Source organism: Odocoileus virginianus, chromosome 6 (assembly GCF_023699985.2).
Source record: "Odocoileus virginianus isolate 20LAN1187 ecotype Illinois chromosome 6, Ovbor_1.2, whole genome shotgun sequence".
NCBI classification, from domain to species: Eukaryota; Metazoa; Chordata; class Mammalia; order Artiodactyla; family Cervidae; genus Odocoileus; species Odocoileus virginianus.
Window position 1 is genome coordinate 72,592,430 of NC_069679.1, and position 19,020 is coordinate 72,611,449.

The 19,020-nt window shown below is 35.3% G+C and overlaps 1 protein-coding gene across 7 annotated transcripts in view; it reads left to right on the top strand.

Moving 5' to 3' along the window:
- LIN52 (lin-52 DREAM MuvB core complex component) overlaps window positions 1–19,020 on the top strand; it is a 127,918-nt gene that overhangs the window by 82,223 nt on the left and 26,675 nt on the right. For 2 of the 7 annotated variants that reach the window (XM_070469620.1, XM_070469622.1), the window contains exon 6: window positions 10,965–11,028. The exons of 2 other annotated variants lie outside the window; for them this stretch is intronic. In XM_070469620.1, coding sequence (XP_070325721.1) covers window positions 10,965–11,028 — 64 coding nt within the window. Of the gene's footprint in view, window positions 1–10,964; window positions 11,029–11,323; window positions 11,722–19,020 lie in introns of those variants that run through there. 3 more of the 7 variants (XR_011488373.1, XM_070469621.1, XR_011488374.1) reach the window with 3 other exon arrangements.

A 19,020-nucleotide genomic window follows, 5' to 3' on the forward strand; every position in this document is an offset into this window, starting at 1 on the left:
TGACTTTGTCCATTTCTTGGCTGCCATATGGAATGCCTTGGCCCCTGCTTTCCACTTGTGCACATCTCCTTCACACTTGAAACCCAACTCAAGCTTAATGCTGTGAACTTTTAGTCCTTACTAGTGCTGTTTCCATGTTTGGACTCATGAAGTATTAATACTTAATCTTTTCCCGTCTATGGCACTTGCCATACTTTGTCTTAATGGTTGTTTACTTTGATCTACTATAAACATTCTTAGAGTATCTTCTGTATTGTCAAAATTAGTCTAAAGAGATATACATAGGAGAGAATCAAAGTTTTTATGTTATAGGCTATTTGCCTTGATAACTTAATAAGTTCTTATAAAGATAGGTAAATAGGTTATAGAACTTCCAGAAAACTTCGTGTTCTTAAGATTTTTATAGATTTTCCCAATCTATAAAATATAAAACTTGAAATTGTATGCATATATTTTTATATATAGGTATTATGTAATAGTTTGAAATTCCATTATACCTTTCAACTAGGACTTTCATTACATTGAAAGCTTCTTGCTGCCCTCTTGTAAAAAGCTAGGTAATATGGCCAATTAACACTCCTCAGAAAATTTAAGTATTTTTCATCTAAATTACACTAAGATCAGCCCATTGCACATTTTTAGAATTTTTATATCTTCTACAGATTTTCAAGTATAATTACTGATGAGCTTTTCTTTTTCGTGTTTATCTGTGGTGAATATGAATTTATTTGATTATCTGTCAGAATTTATAGCGCTTTTCTTGCCAAATTATGAACCTCAAAGCAAAAGAAAAAAATAATTCTTGGTGAGATAAACCCTGAAGTATCCTGTTTAACATTTTAGAAGTTGCTTTGGAGTTTAAATGTTCCATTTTCTTTCTGATGAAACACAGAAGAGGTTGAAAAGTTACAGAGTGGTGAAGTTTTTCTTTTTGATAACATAAGACTTGATAATAAAAATGAATAATTAATAGTACATACCATAAGCTCCCCTTCTTTCCTCTCCTAAGTTTGAACAATCTTTAGTCCTTTTCCTTTTTTAAAAACCCAGTCATCTTTCTGCAAACCACAGGAAAGATAATAAGCATTCTGGATTTATTGTTGTTTTTCAGTCGCTTGGTCATATCTGACTCTTTGTGACCCCATGGACTGCAGCATGCCAGGTTTCCCTGTCCTTCACCATCTCCCAGAATTTGCTCAGACTCACATCTGTTGAGTCCCTGATGCCATCCAACCATCTTATCCCTATGTTGTCCCCCTCTGGATTTATGCCTGTTGTTAAAATCCATATGATATACATAAAACCAAATGAATTTCACTCAGAAATGAATTAGTTGAGCAATTCTGCTCAACTTGAATAACAGTAGAAACTATAGAAATGGATATAAACTATCTAAAGTAAAGCATGAAGAGAAAAATGCTGAAACAATTATATAACCTCAGTGGAATGATATCAAGCAGTCTAACATATATGTAATTGGAGTCCCAAAGAATGGAATCCATAAAAAGTAGGTAAAGAAATGTGGCCAAAATTTTTCCAAATATGGTATAAAGAAGGTCATTCAAACCCAAACATGAAGAAAATTGTACCAAGACATATCACAAATTGTTGAGTAGTAAAGAATGACAAAGAGAAAAATCTTAAAAGCAGGCAGAGGAAAAAAAAGACATATAGAGGAACAAAGAATGAAAGTAGACTTCTCATCAGAAAATACACAAACTAGTAATAATGGAATGAAACCTTTAAAATACTGCAAGAAGAAAAAAATCTTGTCAACCTAGAATTCTCTATCCTGCTAAAATCGTCTTCTGTGATAAAGGCAAGATAAAGATATTTTCTAGACAAATAGAAGCCATGATAATTTGTCTCCAAGAAACATACACTACAGGAAATATTTAAGGGCATTCCAAGCATAGCTAACAAATCAATAATAGAAATATAAATAGAATACTAAAAAATGCCTTGTTGATCCAGAAGGAGACTGGAAAAAAGGAACAAACAAATAACATGGGACAAATAGAATTAGCACAAAGATGATGAAATCATAAATATAAATCATAAATGATCAAGTGTACTTGAAAGTTAAAAGAGTTTAGATCTTAAATGTTATCACCACACACACACACACAATTGCTATTATGTGAGGAGATGGAGATGTTAATTAGTCTTACTGTGGTAATCATTTTGCAATATATACATGTATCTAATTATCACATTGCATACCTTAAACTTACATATATGTCAAAAATATCTCAGTAAAGATGGAGGAATATATAAATGGTCTAAAAACATCAATTAAAAGACAAGGATTATCACTGGATAAAAAAAACAAGACTCAACTATATGCTGTATATAAACTTAAATGTAAATACATGGATACATTAAAAATAAGAGGATAGAAAAAGATATGCTATGCAAACATTAGTAAAAAGTAAGCTGGAGTGACTATACCAACATCAAAGTAGAATTCAGAGCTAGGAATATTACCAGGGAGCAAGAATAGCATTTCATAAAGGATAAAAGGGTCAATGCATCAAAAGATAAGAGCAGAATCAGTGAATTAAAAAAAAGACATTCTTTGAGAAGATAAAATGGATAACTGTCTCGATTGATCAAGTAAAAGAGAGAAGGCACACATTACCAACATCAGAAATGAAAGGAGGGGTATCATTTCATATCCTACAGACACTAGAAGGATAGTAAGATAAATTTATTCCAATAAGTTTGATAACTTGGTTGGAATAGACAAATTCCTTGAAAGATGCAACTTTTAAAAATTGACTCAAGAAGATATAGCTCTTCATCTAATTTAAAAAATGCATTTGTAGTTAAAAACCTTTTTACAAATAAAACTTCCTCCCAGATGGCTTCACTAATAAATTCTATTAAATTTTTTTTCTTCCGGTTTTATTGAGCTATAATTGACATGCGGCTCTGAATAAGTTGAAGGTGTACCTTTTATGTATATCATGAAATGATGACCACAATAAGTTTAGTGAACATCTCATATATATACAAAATTGTAGTAAACAATAAAGAGTTAAACAATAGAGAGAGAAAGTATTTCCCAGCTCATATTATGAGCCCAGCACTATCCTAACAGTAAAATCAGACAGAGATTAGAAAATCAAACTACAGATACTACCTCATGATCACAGGATACAAAAATCCATAACAAAATGTTGGCAAGTCCATTCCGGCAATATACAAAATAGTAATAATACATTATGATGGAGTAACTAGTAAAATAAGGAGTGACAGAAATCAAAGACATACATATTGGAAAGGGAGAAGTAAAACTGTCTTTGTTCATAGATGACATGATTGTTTACAAAGAAAAGTATGGAATCTGCCAAAATGTTCCTGAAACAATAAGTGAATTAAAGCAAGATTTCAGGATGCAAAATCAAACTACAAATATCAAGTTTTATTTTTATATACCAGCAACGAACAATTGGTAAATGAGTTTTTAAAACAAATATGAAGCCTCTAACTAATAAAAATAAATGGAAAAAAAAAACAAATACGACATGAAATTCTTAGGAGTAAATTTAGCCATGTGTGTGTAAGATGTGTGTACTGAAACCTACAAAGCATTTCTGAGAGAAATTAAGGAACTAAATAAATGGAAATGTATACCATGTTTATGGATCAGAGGCCAATATTGTTATCATGTTAATCCTCTCTAGATTTATCAATGTATATTCAATGCAATTCCAATCAAAATCCTACCAAGTCTTATTAAGAAATTGAAAGCTAAATGATTCTAAAGTTTATATGGGGATTCTAATCCTGTCTCAACCACTAATTAGATGTATAAACTTGAGTCAATTATTTAACCTCTCTGTGCCTCATTTGTAAAATGGAAATGGTAAATGGCACCTATTTATGGGTATTGTGATGATTTTAAATAATAATGGGTTAAGTGCTTTGAATAGTACCCAATATATAATCACCATTAAGAAATGTTAGCCATTGTGGTTCAGCACAGACTTTTCACTGGGTGCTCTAAATTTTGAACGATGTAGAATAAACATGTTAACATTACAGTGATGCCCAGTTAGGTGGAATTTAGGGCTGAGCAGTTTCTATGTAATGTGTGGAGCAGGTTACAATTTGTTTTGAGCAAGAGGTGAGAAGTGTAATGTCAAGTCAGTACCAAGGAAAGATGGCATAATTAGAACAAGTAAGAACTTTGCTTTGCAGATATATTAAGAATGTAAGGATGTGTTCAGATCAGAAAATGATCCTACTCAAATGGCCACACAGGACTGAAGGGCAGCAAAGTAACTAGTGAGACAATTATGGAGGCTTTTATGGTCTCTCTGAGAAATTATACTATACAAATCACTCGTGTACTGATTTTCTGAATGTTTTAATCTCTTCAAAAGATGAGACTGCAAAAAAGTGAGCATTACCAATCCTGTATGAAGTTGTATTCAATAAATGCATACTGAATGAACCAGTTGACTTCTCTGGCGGTCCAGGGGTTAGGACTGTGTTTCCAACACAGGGAGCGCAGGTTCAGCCCCTGGTCAGGGAACTAAGATCCCACATGCCACATGGCATGACCAAAAAAACAAAATAAATTTAAAAATGTTTGTTTGCTTATCATTATTTATTTATTGAAGTATAGTTGATTTATAGTATTGTGTTAGCTTTGGGTGTATTGGCTAGTGATGCAGTATTTTTGTAGATTGTATTCCAATATAGGTTATTATAAGATGATGTATATAATTTCCTGTGCTAAGTAGTATATCTTTGTGTTACTTACTTTTTTAATTGATTTCTTTTTTAAATTTATTTTTAAAATTTTTATTTGGAAGATAATTACTTTACAATGTTGTGTTGGTTTCTGCGGTACAATAATGTGAATCAGCCATAAGTATACACATATCCTCTCCCTCTTGAGCCTCCGTCCCACCACCGCCCTCTCATTCTCCCCGTCTAGGCTGTCAACAGAGCAGCAGGCTGAGCTGCCTGTGTTACACACCCACTTCCCCCAGCTGTCTATTTTACACGTGGTAATGTATGTATTTCAGTGCTGCTCTCTCAGTTCGTCCCACCCTCTTTCCACCAGAGTGTCCATTGTGTGGAAAGTCCATTATCCACGTTTGCGTCTCCATTCCTGCCCTGCAAATAGGTTCATCAGTACCATTTTTCTAAATACCCAGCATTAAAAAGTCAGTATTCTTCTTACCTTCAGACTAGCACAGTAGTGAGCATGTGAAAAGTCTACAATTAAATGCTTTTGTGTAAGTGAAATTATCTACATTGTTCATGATCTGTGTTAGGATTGCTAATTCAGTTGTTACATTTAACCAATTATTTACATGTACTGAGGATCACTTAGTTTTCATAGATATCTTAATCTTTCAGTCTATGAATTTTGATAGGTTTAAGTATATAGCTTTGTTAAATGTTTCTGCATTTAATGCATCTGCATTAATCTAATGTGCTTACATTAAATTTAATTGCATTCTGACTTCTAAGATGAATATTTAGTCATTAAACAAAAGGAACATTTTTCAAATAGTTATTCATAATGTCTAAGTAATCCAAGTACCATACTTATTTTAATTCAAAATATATACAGTGTCTTTCTTTCAAAAGTACATCATAAATACAAATTCTGATATTAATCTAAAATTAAACAATTGAATTTAATGAAGTATATTTTTTCTTGAAGTATATTTGATTTTTTAAAATCAGGAACATTGGTTAGATTTTCAGTCAGTTCTTTACCAAGAACAAAGCCAGGAGGAAAGGGCTCTTTTACTTGTGCCTCAGGGTGGAGGTAAAAACTGGATGCCTGAGCCTTTAGTAGAGAAACCCAGGTTCTATTACCTGGTTTCTTCACTGTGTGGAGTCTCTCTTTTTTTTTTTTTTGGAGTCTCTTTATCATGAGTTTCACTTGAATTCAAAGGACTTTTTATACTTCTGCATTTAATTTTTGCACAGCTCTTACACACCACGGATTTTAATGAAAACAGCATTATTGAGATATTTTACACATAAAATTCATCCATTTAAAGTGTACAGTGAGTTTTTATTAGGTTGGCACAAAAGTGATTACAATTTTTGCATTGTTGCAATTCGACCTTTGATATTGAAATACATTCTAAGTAAATGTGGTTATGTTCTACATCATTTTAATGCATATTTCTCGCTTTGTGTTTTTTTGGTAATGACTTATTACTTGCTGTTTATTTTCTGTTTATTTTAGCCTAGGGAAAAAATGTTAGACAAAACGCAGATTCAAGCAGTTTTCTTTCTTTTTTCCTAATATATATATTTTATTGAAGTATAGTTGACTTACAGTGTTTCAGGTGCATGCCTGGGTGACTCAGTTATACACATACACATATATTATTTTTCAGATTATTTTCCATTACAGATTATTGTAAGGTATTGACTATAGTTCCATGTGCTATACAGTAAACCTTTGTTGCTTGTTGCGGATCTATTTTTTTAAATTAGAAATCTATCATTCTGTTCATACTAAGTCAAATAAGTAGAATCAAAATGTCATAGATTTTTTAGTTGGGCCAAAATTCGTTAAGTTTTCTAAAATATATATATTATACATACTATTTATGTATATATATGTATACAAAAGGTTTTCTACTACATCAAGCAGTTTTCTTATTCAAGTTCAAAATGTGTGATAAAGCAGCAAAGACAGCTTGCAACATCAATAGCGCATTTGGCCCAGGAACTGCTAATGAACATTCAGTGCAGTGGTGGTTCAAGGCGTTTTGCAAAGGAGACGAGAGCCTTGAAGATGAGGAGTGTAGTGGCTGGCCATCAGAAGTGGACCACAACCGAGAAGATCATCAAAGCTGATCCTCTTAAACCTACAGACGTTGCCAAAGAACTCAACATCAATTCTATGGTCATTTGGCATTTGGAGCAAACTGGAAAGATGAAAAAGCTTGATAAATTGATGCCTCATGCGCTGACCAGAAATTTTTAAAAAGTCGTCGTTTAAAAGTGTTGTCTTCTCTTATTCTACACAACAATGAACAGTTTCTCAGTCAGATTGGAATGTGAGACGAAAAGTGGATTTTATACCATAACCGGCAACAACCAGCTCAGTGGTTAGACAGAAAAGAAGTTCCAAAGCACTTACAAAAGCCAAACTTGCACCAAAAAAAAGGTCATGGTCCCTGTTTGGTGGACCTGCTGCCCATCTGATCCACTACAGCTTTCTGAATCCTGGCATAACCATTATATCTGAGAAGTATGCTCATCAAATCGACAAGATGTGCCAAAAACTGCAATGCCTGCAGCCGGCATTAGTCAGCAGAAAGGGCCCAACATCATACAACCAACACTTCAGAAGTTGAACAAATTGGGCTATGAAGTTATGACCTCTCAGCAACTGACTACCATGTACTTCTTCAAGCATCTCAAAACTTTTTGCAGGGAAAACGCTTCCACAACCAGCAGAATGCAGAAAATTTTTTCCAAGAGTTCATTGAATTTCGAAGCATGGATTTTTATGCTACAGTAATAAACAAATTTATCTCTTGTTGGCAAGAATGTGTTGATTATAATGGTTCTTATTTTGATTAATAAAGATGTGTTTGAGCCTAGTTACAGTGATTTAAAATTCATAGTCCAAAACCACAATTACTTTTGTACCAACCTAATAGTATATTCACAGAAGTATGTAACTGCTGTGACAATCTAATTTTGGAATATTTCCATCACCCTAAAAAAAAGCCAGATAACCATTAACAGTCACTCCCATTCCCCCAGTTCCACTCCCTAATCAGCCCTAAGTGATTGCTAACCTACTTTTTGCCTCTGGATTTCATTCCTTTTTATTGCCAAATAATATTCCATTATATGGATATGTCACATTATTCATCAGTTGGTAGACATTTGGGTATGTCCACTTTTTAGCTATTATGAAAATGCAGCTGTGAACATTCGTGTGCAAGTTTTTAAACTTTCTTTTGATGTGGGATGTGTTTGTGTAAGTTTTGCATTGGACTCTACAGATACAGTTTTAACTAGGTGTAAGTACAATGTATATCACCCAATATGTAAATCAGTTCAGTTCAGTCACTCAGTCATGTCCGACTCTGCGACCACACGGACTGCAGCACACCAAGCTTCCCTGTCCATCACCAACTCCCGGAGCTTGCTCAAACTCATGTCTGTCGAGTCAGTGATGCCATCCTCAGCTGATGATGGCGATACAATCTCATTCCCTTCTTCTCCTGCCTTCAATCTTTCCCTGCATCAGGGTCTTTTCCAGTGAGTCAGTTCTTCAAGTCAGGTGTCCAAAGTACCGGAGTTTCAGGTTCAGCATCAGTCCTTCCAATGAATATTCAGGACTGATTTCCTTTAAGATTGACTGGTTTGATCTCCTTGCAGTCCAAGGGACTGTCAAGAGTCTTCTCCAACAACACAGTTCAAAGTGTCGATTCTTCGGCACTCAGCTTTCTTTATAGTCTAATAATATCTAAATACATTTTGCTTAAACTTAGAGATAACTTAACCGTTTATTGATCTCTCCTTTGTCTTCTTGAGTCACTCAGAAACTGAGTAAGCAAAAACGTGTCTTTTTTATTTCATCATTCTCAGTATTGGATTCCATTTCAAAGGACTCTAGAGTTTGATATTTCATATCTTGAGCTAAAATGGAGAAGAATAGCATATTGTGAATCTGTTTACAGTTGTCTGACTATAATGGCTAACTGACAACAATAGGTCATACCTTCTGGGTTTTTTTTGTTTCTTTGCTTTGCCTGCGCCAGGTCTTTGTTGCTGCGCATGAGCTTTTTTGCTAGTTGCAACACGTAGGCTTCTCCCGTTACAAAGCATGGGCTTTAGAGAGTGCAGGCTCAGAAGTAGCGCCTCATGGACTTAGTTGCTCTGTGGCATGTTGGATCTTAGTCCCCTGACCAGGGATCAAACCCACGTTCCCTGTATTGGAAAGCAAACTCCTAACCTCTTGGAGCACCAAAGAAGTCCGATGTTTTGTTGTTTTTAACCTCGGTCATATATTCTTATTTTGCTTTTGCGTAGAGTAAAACTTTGGAAGAATAGAATGCTTCTGGCACATAGAGATTCATTTCTTTATTGACATTTAACCTCAGAGATAGATACATCATTGATTATACAGATGAAGTGAATGTACCCAGTAACTCAAGCTGAACTTGGGCAATCATTAAGAAAGTAATTCAAAGAATGTGATTAATGTTAGGAGTATTTAAGTGTTTTATTCACATTGTCTTCTGGCCTTTGACTCAACTCTTGATTTATTAGAAATAATACTCCTCAGTCAAATCAGAACTAGATTACTAGGGACTTAATAGTCTTTATTTAAAATAAACTTTTTAGTATGCTTCTCTACTGTCCAAAAAAATAAGTGTTAGGTTTGTTTGGTTACAGGAATGCTAGTTTATTAGAACCAACATGAATAGAGAGGAAAAGGCTAATCTAAAATATGGTTTTTAGGTAGAATTAGTTCAGGTTGATCTTAGAATCACAGAATTTTTAACTCCTTAAGGTAGTATCCTCCACCCTGGATTCCATAAATTATGTCTTTTGAATAAGAAATAAAGACATTTAAAACTTTTAAGGGAGGAGAAGGAAATGGCAACCCACTTCAGTATTCTTGCCTGGAAAATCCCATGGACAGAGAAGCCTGACGGTCTGTGGTCCACGGGTTCACAAAGAGTCCAACATGACATAGCAACTAAACAGCAACAATACCTGTTAGTTAATTTGGTGGGGGGAAATTCTTTCACAATGTACTGTGTTTAAAATATCTTACAATTTTATTTGTCAATTATACCTCAGCACAAAAATTTTTTAATTTTAAGGGAATTCCCTGGCAATCCAATGGTTAGGACCTCACATTCCTGTTAGTGAGGGCCCAGGTTTGAACCCTGATCAGGGAACTAAAGTCCCACAAGACCCATAGTACAGCCAAAAAAAAATTTACCAAATAAAACTTTTTAAATAAATGGATAGTAAATGTTTCCATTTAAAAAAAAATCTTGTGAAAACTTCAGTCTTAAAACTTGACTTGGGAACAAATCACTTGACTTAATTGTGGTTTGGTTGTTGACAGTCACAACTTTTTGCTTAACCGAATATGGTGAATAATTATAATTGGTTTGTTTCTGCCAGATTTGCGTAGATCAGATTTGTGACTTCTGGTTTAATTTCTTAAAGCAGGGCCATTTCTTTTACTACTTTGGTAGCCACAAGAAATCCCAGACGGTCCTGGAAATTAAGAAAGTACTTAGAGTTTATTCTAAGATTTATTTCATAATGTTGACTTGCATTTTTACCTCAGTGGCCTAGTGGAGAGGATTTAAAAAGAGCTGTCCTTAGCTTGCCAAGTTGTTCCCAGATACTATATCCCCAAAGGATAAGTTCAAATATCACTCCTTTTCTAAAGCTTTTCCTGTCCATCCAACCCAAACCTTCTGCAGATTTAATTGTCCCCATGTCTATCTTTGTAATGTGTTGTATACTCCTTTTATAGCTTGGATGACATTACTTGATAATTATTTATTTTCCAGTCTATCTTCTGCCAGATTCTCAAGGTTAAGGGTTATATTATAACCTTAACACTAAGTATAATGCATGGCACTAGAGATTGAGGTGAAGTTTTGATAAAAAATTCTAATCCTTGACTGAATTTTAATTTCTCCCTTTGTTGCTCATAGAGAAGATAGTATCGCTTTTCTGCATTTAGCTTTATGGTAAGAAGTATGCTTTATGATCATAATTTTAACCAATTAAAATTTTATCAATAATTATTTTAGTAATGAATTAGAACTGAAGACAAAATCAAAGAGTCTGGGTAAGATAGGTTGCTGGTGTATTCAGTTGTGTCTGATTCTTTGCGATTCCATGGGCTGCAGCCCACTAGGCTCTTCTGTCCATGGGATTTTTCCAGCAAGAATACTTGAGTGGGTTGCCATTTCTTCCAGGGAATCTTCCAGACCCAGGGATTGAACCTGCAGATCACTGAGCCATCTGGGAAACCCAGGAAAGGTAGGTTAGTGGTCCTCAAACTTTGAGCATACATCAGAATCACATTCAGAAAACTAAGATCATGGCATCTGGTCCCATCCCTTCATGGCAAAAATAGATGGGGAAACAATGGAAACAGTGACAGACTTTATTTTCTTGGGCTTCAAAATCACTGCAGGTGGTGGCTACAGCCATGAAATTAAAAAATGCTTGCTTCTTAGGAGAGAAGCTATGACAAACCTAGACAGAATATTAAAAAGCAGAGACATTACTTTGCCGACAAAGGTCCGTCTAATCAAAGCTATGGTTTTTCCAGTAATCATTAATGGATGTGAGAGTTGGACCATAAAGAAAGCTGAGCACCGAAGAATTGATGCTTTTGAACTGTGGTGTTGGAGGAGACTTGAGAGTCCCTTGGACTGCAAGGAGATCAAACCAGTCAATCCTAAAGGAAATCAGTCCTGAATATTCATTGGAAGGACTGGTGCTGAAACTGAAGCTCCAATACTTGAGCCACCTAAGGTGAAGAGCCGACTTACTAGAAAAGAGCTGCCACAGCTACTGAAGCCCACCCACCCTAGAGCTCCTGAGCTGAGACGAGAGAAGTCACTGCCATGAGAGATCCACACACTGCAAGGGAGAGTAGGCCCTGCGCTCCGCACCCAGAGAAAGTGCACACAGCCCAGATGACCCGGTGCCGCCACAAGTTAGCAAGTAATAATCTTAAAAAAGTAATGGGCATGTCGTAAGAACTTGCTGATTAGTTGAGGAAACAAGTTTAGAACTCTGGCCTTTGATTTCTGAGGCCAGGGGTGTAGCACCTATAAAATGCTTCTTTTCTCTTTCACTTCTTTATTGGCTTGAGTGCAAATAAAATAAATGAAAAATGTGTTTTAAATTTAATTATTAAACATTATAGTAAGTGTTTATATACTGTCTAACCAGATTTCCCCTTATATTTTTCCATGTTGATCACACATAAATTGTTTTTAAGATCTTAAATTATCACCTGTACTGTCAATGAAAGAGTATATATTCATTCAGTATATGCTTACTACAGGGCTTCCCTGGTGGATCAGTGGTAAAGAATCCACCTACAAATGCAGGAGACGTGGGTTTGATCCCTGGGTTGGGAAGATTCCTTGGAGAAGGAAATGGCAAACCCACTCCAGTTTTCTTGCCTGGGAAATCCCTTGGACAGAGGAGCCTGGTGGACTATAGTCCATGGAGTCATAAAAGAGTCAGACACAACTGAGTGACTAAACAACATGCTTATTATGTTAACTATATATAGATTAAACTCTATATAGTTATATGTAATCTATATATTAAACTATATATATAGTTAGTATATATAGATTAAACTCTGGCATTTCCATGAAGTGGACTACTGTACACAGTATAATAAAATCTTCTGGCTGAGGATATTTTTATGTTCTAATTCACAAATGTTGTAAATAAGACTTTTCAGAAACATCAAAACTGGATATTTGAAAAACACAGAAGGTTAACTAGCTGTAATTTCAACTCACAAGTAAACTAACCACTACCATATTGTTATGGACCTGGGCCCTTAGCCCGTTTAATCAATAGAAATTGATACAAGGCCAGATAAGAATTCTAGTCAGGGCTTCACTAGGGCTGTGCTGCAGCACGAGGGAGGGAAAACAAGGGGCGAGTATTCTTGCTGTCTCCCCAGAGGAGCTGCTTTGGTCCTTAAAGGGGATAATGACAGGGGCAGGTCTGTGGACTGGGCAGGAGGCATAGCTTAGGTGATGTGCCCACTCCGTGGTGATACTGTGTGCAGGGATCTCGCTTTTGCTCTCAGCCACTCAGAAATGGCAGTTGGTTCCTGTCCTTTCTGTATCTTGTTCATAACTGCCCCAACTCTGCACTCCTACAATTGTTTTCAGTCCATTATTGTTTCTTGTATTCTGTTGCTCAGAGAGATGTTAGTCCAGGTATAAGCACTCTGGTTAAAGGTCCCAGGTCCCAGCCTGTCTCAACATGACTACCTAGGTAGACACATCATACAATCAAGTTCTCAACTTGATGTGATGTTCTTTTGCAAGAAATTCAGGGATTTTCCTGGTGGTCCAGTGGCCAAGAATCCACTTTGCAATGCAGGGGACTCGAGTTCGATCCCTAATCGGGGAACTAAGATCCTGCATGCCGTGGAGCAACTAAGCCCATGCACCACAACTAAAGATGCCTCATGCTGCAATGAAGATAGAAGATCCTGCTTGCCGCAACTTAAGACCTGATGCAACCAAATAAATAAATAATGTTTCTTTTAAAAATTCATAATCAAGTGAAAACAGTAATTATACATTTGTATTACTACATGATTTTAAAGGAAAAAGATTTTTAAATTAAGGCTTGCTGGATGAATATTATAAGTGAAATTCGCTTGGTTGTATCCAATTCTTTGTGACTCCATGGAATTCTCCAGACCAGAATACTGGAGTGGGTAGCCTTTCCCTTCTCCAGGGGACCTTCCCAACGTAAGGATGGAACCCAGGTCTCCTGCATTGCAGGTGGATTCTTTACCAGCTGAGGCACCAGGGAAGCCCGAGAACACTGGAGTGGGCAGCCTTTCCCTTCTCCAGTGGATCTTCCTGACCCAGGAGTTGAACTAGGGTCTCCTGCATTCCAGGTGGATTCTTTACCAACTGGACTATCAGGGAACCAAATACTATATATTGGGTATTTTTTTTCCCCAAGTTATTTAGGGAAAATATCTTTAAAAGTCTCTTCCATTGATGAATATTGTCTGGTCAAGTTGAGAACATGAACCATACATATGTGAAACTACATTGCAAACAATGAAAATCAAATGATCAGAACAAGTAGTTTGTTTTAAAGTGGATAAATCATCATCTGTGAAGTAAGAGTGATCCAGTTAAAGTATAACAAAAACTACTGTAATGATGTAAAGTAATTAACCTCCAACTAATTAAAAAAAAAAAAAAGAAACCAACAACAACAACAAAAAAAAAAGTAGGAATAGGGAGGTCATCATTTATATTCACAGTTGTTGATGGTGTGAGGGCAGACTAGCTGAAATTTAGCTGTACTAATGAATCGGCTTCCATGGTGGCTCAGACAGTAAAGAATCTGCCTGCAATGCATGAGACCTGGGTTCAATCCCTGGGTTGGGAAGATCCCCTGGAAAAGGAAATGACAACCCACTCCAGTATTCTTGCCTAGAGAATTCCATGGACAGAGGAGCCTGATGGTCTATATAGTCCATGGGGTCACAAAGACTCAGATATGATTTAGCAACTAACAAACGCTCTAATGAATGTTTAGATTAAGCTCTTCATTTTTGTAACTTAGCTATTGGACTGGTCTAGACCTTAAAGTTACTCTTACTGCGGACAGTAAAGCTTTATTTTTATTTTATTGAAGTGTAGTTGATTTGCAATACTGGGTTAATTTCTGCTGTAGTGACCCTAAAGCTTTTTCCATTCAAAAAATTTCAATTCAAAATTCAATAAATGAGTAACCAAGGACTTATTCTTTCCACCTCCCAAAGAATTTTATAGGAGCAAAATGTTGAGCAGAGAACTTCACTTGTAGCTATTTTATGAATAAATTGAAAATTGTGCTTAGATTTGTCAGTGTGGTTCCTTAAATAATTAAGAAAGGTTGGAAGGCAGCAGGTTCGTATTATTAGGCTTAACCTGAGTAAGATTTGGTGGACTTTAAAAAATATGTTATCTGCTTTTGATCGTTTGGTCATGTGTAATTTGTTCCTCATCCAAGGAATTTAACGATGGAAATAAACATTCATGACATAAAAACTCACCCCCTTTCTCAAGCTTTTTCTGTCTGTTCATTTCTAAGCCCTCTGCATAATTAATTGTCCTCATTTCTGTTCCCTGGCCTACTCTTCATTGTATTATGATATGCAGTGATAATGAGAAAAGGCTATATTTCCAGAAAAGCAGTTGGTGAAGTTTGCTTTTTATTATGAAGATTTTACAAACATTACTAAAGTAGTGAGAACGCTATAATGAATTCCACATGCCCATCCCCAACTTTAGTCAGTTTTCTGCTATTCTTGTTTTATTTCCACCCACTTATATCACACTTTTGTTGTGGTTGTGTTGTTGGCTGGAGTATTTTAAAGCAAATCCTAGTGCCATGTCATTCATAAGTACTGTAGTATGTATCTCTAACCAAGAAGCCCTTTAAAAAACACACAATTACTACACTAAACAAAATAAAATAATAATTCCTTAATAATATAATCCTTGTCCAATTTGGCTAAAAACTGTTTTTCACAGTTGGTTTGTGTGAGTTGGTATCTGGAGAAGGTCTGCACATTTGCATTTGGTTGACATCAGACTTCAGCCTCTTAATCTTCTCTGTAAATAGGTATGCTCTATTCTAGGGCTCCCCCACCCCTGCCAGTGCTATTTAATTGTTGAAGAAACTAGGTTGTTGTCTTAGATCTCCTGCATTTTAAATTTGGATGATTTTTATCCTGGTGGTAGCATGTCACGTTTTCCTTCCCACCCCCCACCCCCCAATTTCATGCAATCTAGTAGAGTTAGAGAATAAAGTGATTTTGGGAATCAATCTTTTTGGAAAGAATGGTTCATAAGAGTAGCTGCTATTGCTGCATATCAGAAAGCATAAGACCTTCATTTGTTCCAGTTTCAATGAGGATCATTGGGTATAGGTGGTATAAATCTGATCTCTTTCATAATAAAAATGATAATTATCATCAGCATCTATTTGGTTTTCCTGAAATATAGTCCAGAGAGGAAAGACAGGAAAAAAAGATTGATTTTTTTCCTCCCTTTTACTTACTGATTTTCAGAACATGAGATGAGTTGAAATAACTAAGGACTTTTAAGAAACATAGGTATTTATATTTGATATATTTCTAACTACTATAATTATTATTCTGACAGTAAGAACTGTCCCATCTTTAGTTAGTGGACACCCCTTTTTGTTGACTCCTGTGTTGTTTGACGTGACTCTCGTAATCTTTGGTAACTTCCTTCCTAGGAAGGAAGTGTTCATTTACTTCTTCAGATTTAGAATCTCATCCGTATCTCCAAGTAACCTTGGTTCCTTTTAGTAGAAATCTAAGTATTAAGAGTATTCATTAGTACTGAACTGTTAGGCTTCTGGGCCTTTTCCATGGACAGAGTTGGTAAATTGAGTGTTGTTTTGTTTTTTAAAAGAGAAAGAAGTTGTATTCCTACCAGTATGCCTAGTTCAAATTAAAAATGTTTAAGGGTATTAATTGATATTTTAAAATTTTAATTTTATTGAAGTATGATGGATTTACAGTGTGTTAGTTTCAGGTGTATAGCGAAGTGATTCAGTTATACTTTCTTTTGTAGATTCTTGTTTCATTTATAACACTTTTGATTTTTATTTTTTTGAAATGTTCGGGCTTCTCTTGTTGCAGAGCACGGGCTCTAGGGTATGTGGTCTTAGTAGTTGCGGCTCCTAGGCTCTAGAACACAGGCTCAATAGTTGTGGTGCACAGACTTAGTTTCTCCGTAGCATGTCGGATCTCCCTGGATCAAGGATTGACCCCATGTCTCCTGCATTGGCAGGTGGGTTCTTTACCACTGAGTCACCAGGGAAGCCTGCAATTTAAGATTTCTTTGTGCCTCACTTATGTCTTTAGGATATCTACTTGTAGGGATATAGTCAGAATATGTCTTTTAGAATTATTTAAACTTGTACTGTGTGGTTATGCCAAATTTCAGAGATTCAAGTTATTTTTAGGTTATTTCCATTTTTAGAGATTGCTTTTTTTCTATTTAATGATTTTTGTTTTTTGGCCATGCCACGTGGCTTATGGATCTCATTCCCTGACCAGAGAACTAACCTGTGCCCCCAGCAGTAGAAGCACAGGCTCTTAACCGCTGGACCACCAGGGAAGTCCCTAATGAATTTTTTTTAATGTATAAAATATTTATATAATAGTGTCCAAAAGTAAAATGTATAAAATAAAGTGTCTGCTTCTACCTCTGTCCTGCCCTCTGCTCTTTTTCATCTCCTAGGTAACCATCTTTATTAATAAAAAGTAATACTAAACTTTATCCTTCCATTATTTCTTTTGAAAATGTAAGTAAATATACCTATGTATTTTCCCATGTCCTGATCTTCCACATAAGGTAATCTACTATACACACCTTGCTTTTTTTCCTCTCAGCAACATGTTCTGTAGATCTCTCCATAGCAATGTATAGGTCTCTTCTTCATTCCTTCTTACAGCTGAACAGTACTCTATAATAAGGAGTCCCCTCTGTGAAAATGGACATTTGGGTTGTTTCCAATCTTCAGTTATTGCAGGTAGTGCTGGAATGAATAGGAATATGAATACCCTATTTAATATTTTCATTGGTTTACCTTTGGATAGCTACCTAGAAGTAAAATTGCTGAGTTAAAGGGTATAAAAAACATAAGGTAATTTTACTGGGGCAAAATTTCTTATACACAGTGTTGAATTAAGAGTTGAAATGGAAGTAGAGTTCCTCTTTCCTCATATATGAATAGATTATTTCAGTAGATATATATAGCTGACCACCTACCATATGCCTGGTATTGTTCTGGTTACTGAACAAGATAGAGTAGGAGTCTCCATAGAACTTCATGGAGCATGAAGGTAAATAAAGTTAATTTCAAATTTTGGTGAGTGCTGTGAAGAGAGTAAATGTGTTGACATGGAAGAGTAACCAATAGTGCTCACTTTGGATAGGGTGGCCACGGAAGGCCTCCTTAAAAGGTTGACATTTAAACTGAGATTGAACTTTTAAAAAATGATTAACACTGCCATTTACAGACTTTCCTACTATGTGCCAGACAATATAAAGGTTTTTCTTACCTCATTTTATCTCACAAGTCTCTGCAATGTCTATTTTATAATTCCCATTTTATGAATGAGAGAACTGATTCTCAGAAAAATAATTTGCTCAAGATCTTAAAACTTGTAAATGGGGGGCTGAGATTTGAATCAAGGCTAGACCCATCTAATTCCAAAGAGAGACAAGAGAAATCCTTTTTACTGTATACATTGCCTCTCTCTACCAGAAAGAAAGCAGAGAATACTGAGTTAACATCGTAAATGGTTTAGTCTCTTGTTTTAACCTGGCAGAAATACAGTGTTTTGTCTTTTTTCTTTTTCTGTTCACATTTACTATTGAATGATTACAAATTCAAAATACATATGCTTATTTTCTGTGGGAATATTGTTTATGTAAGAAAATAGAAAAACATGTCTTCTTGTCTGAGTTAAGTAAAACAATTTCAATATCTGTTTTTATTGTTTTCAATTTAATTATGGTTCTCTGTTTAAAATACTGTAGCAAAAATATCCCCCAGATATTTCTAGCCTATTAAAATGATGCCCTTTCTAAGTATCCTATTTATTTCATAAATATTTGTTAAAATCTACATTTAAGGTATTATATATTATAGTGTATATTTGAAATAACTTCATTAAATGAAATAACCAAAACATGCAAAGTTCTGTAAATAGCCTTTAAATTTTAGGGGGAAATTTTTTTCTTGTACCAGCACTTACTGAGCACCTAAATATACCATCTTAAATCTTACAACTGACTCAGGTAGGTACTAAACCCCCGTTTTACAGATGAAGGAACTGAGGCGTAGAGAGGCTACATAATTTACCTGAGATGACTATCTAATAAGTGATAGATTCAGACCTAAAGTTCAAATCTTTTGCTGTCGTTAAGTTTTTCTATATCATATATAATATGTTTTAAAAGTTCTATCAAAAAACAAGAAAGTAAGGAAGTATATTTTTCCTTGCTGGTGAGTTAATTCCATACTACCATCCTATGAACCATGCATGAAGATGCATAGACATTTTCTTTGGTGTTGTAACTGAAACTACCTGCAGTTAAAACTCAGGATTCTAATTTTACAAACAAGGCCACCTCTAACAAAATTAAAATAAAATTACATTATCCCCTGGCTTAAAGAAAAATTCTCCAGTAACTACAGAAGTGCTTGTGG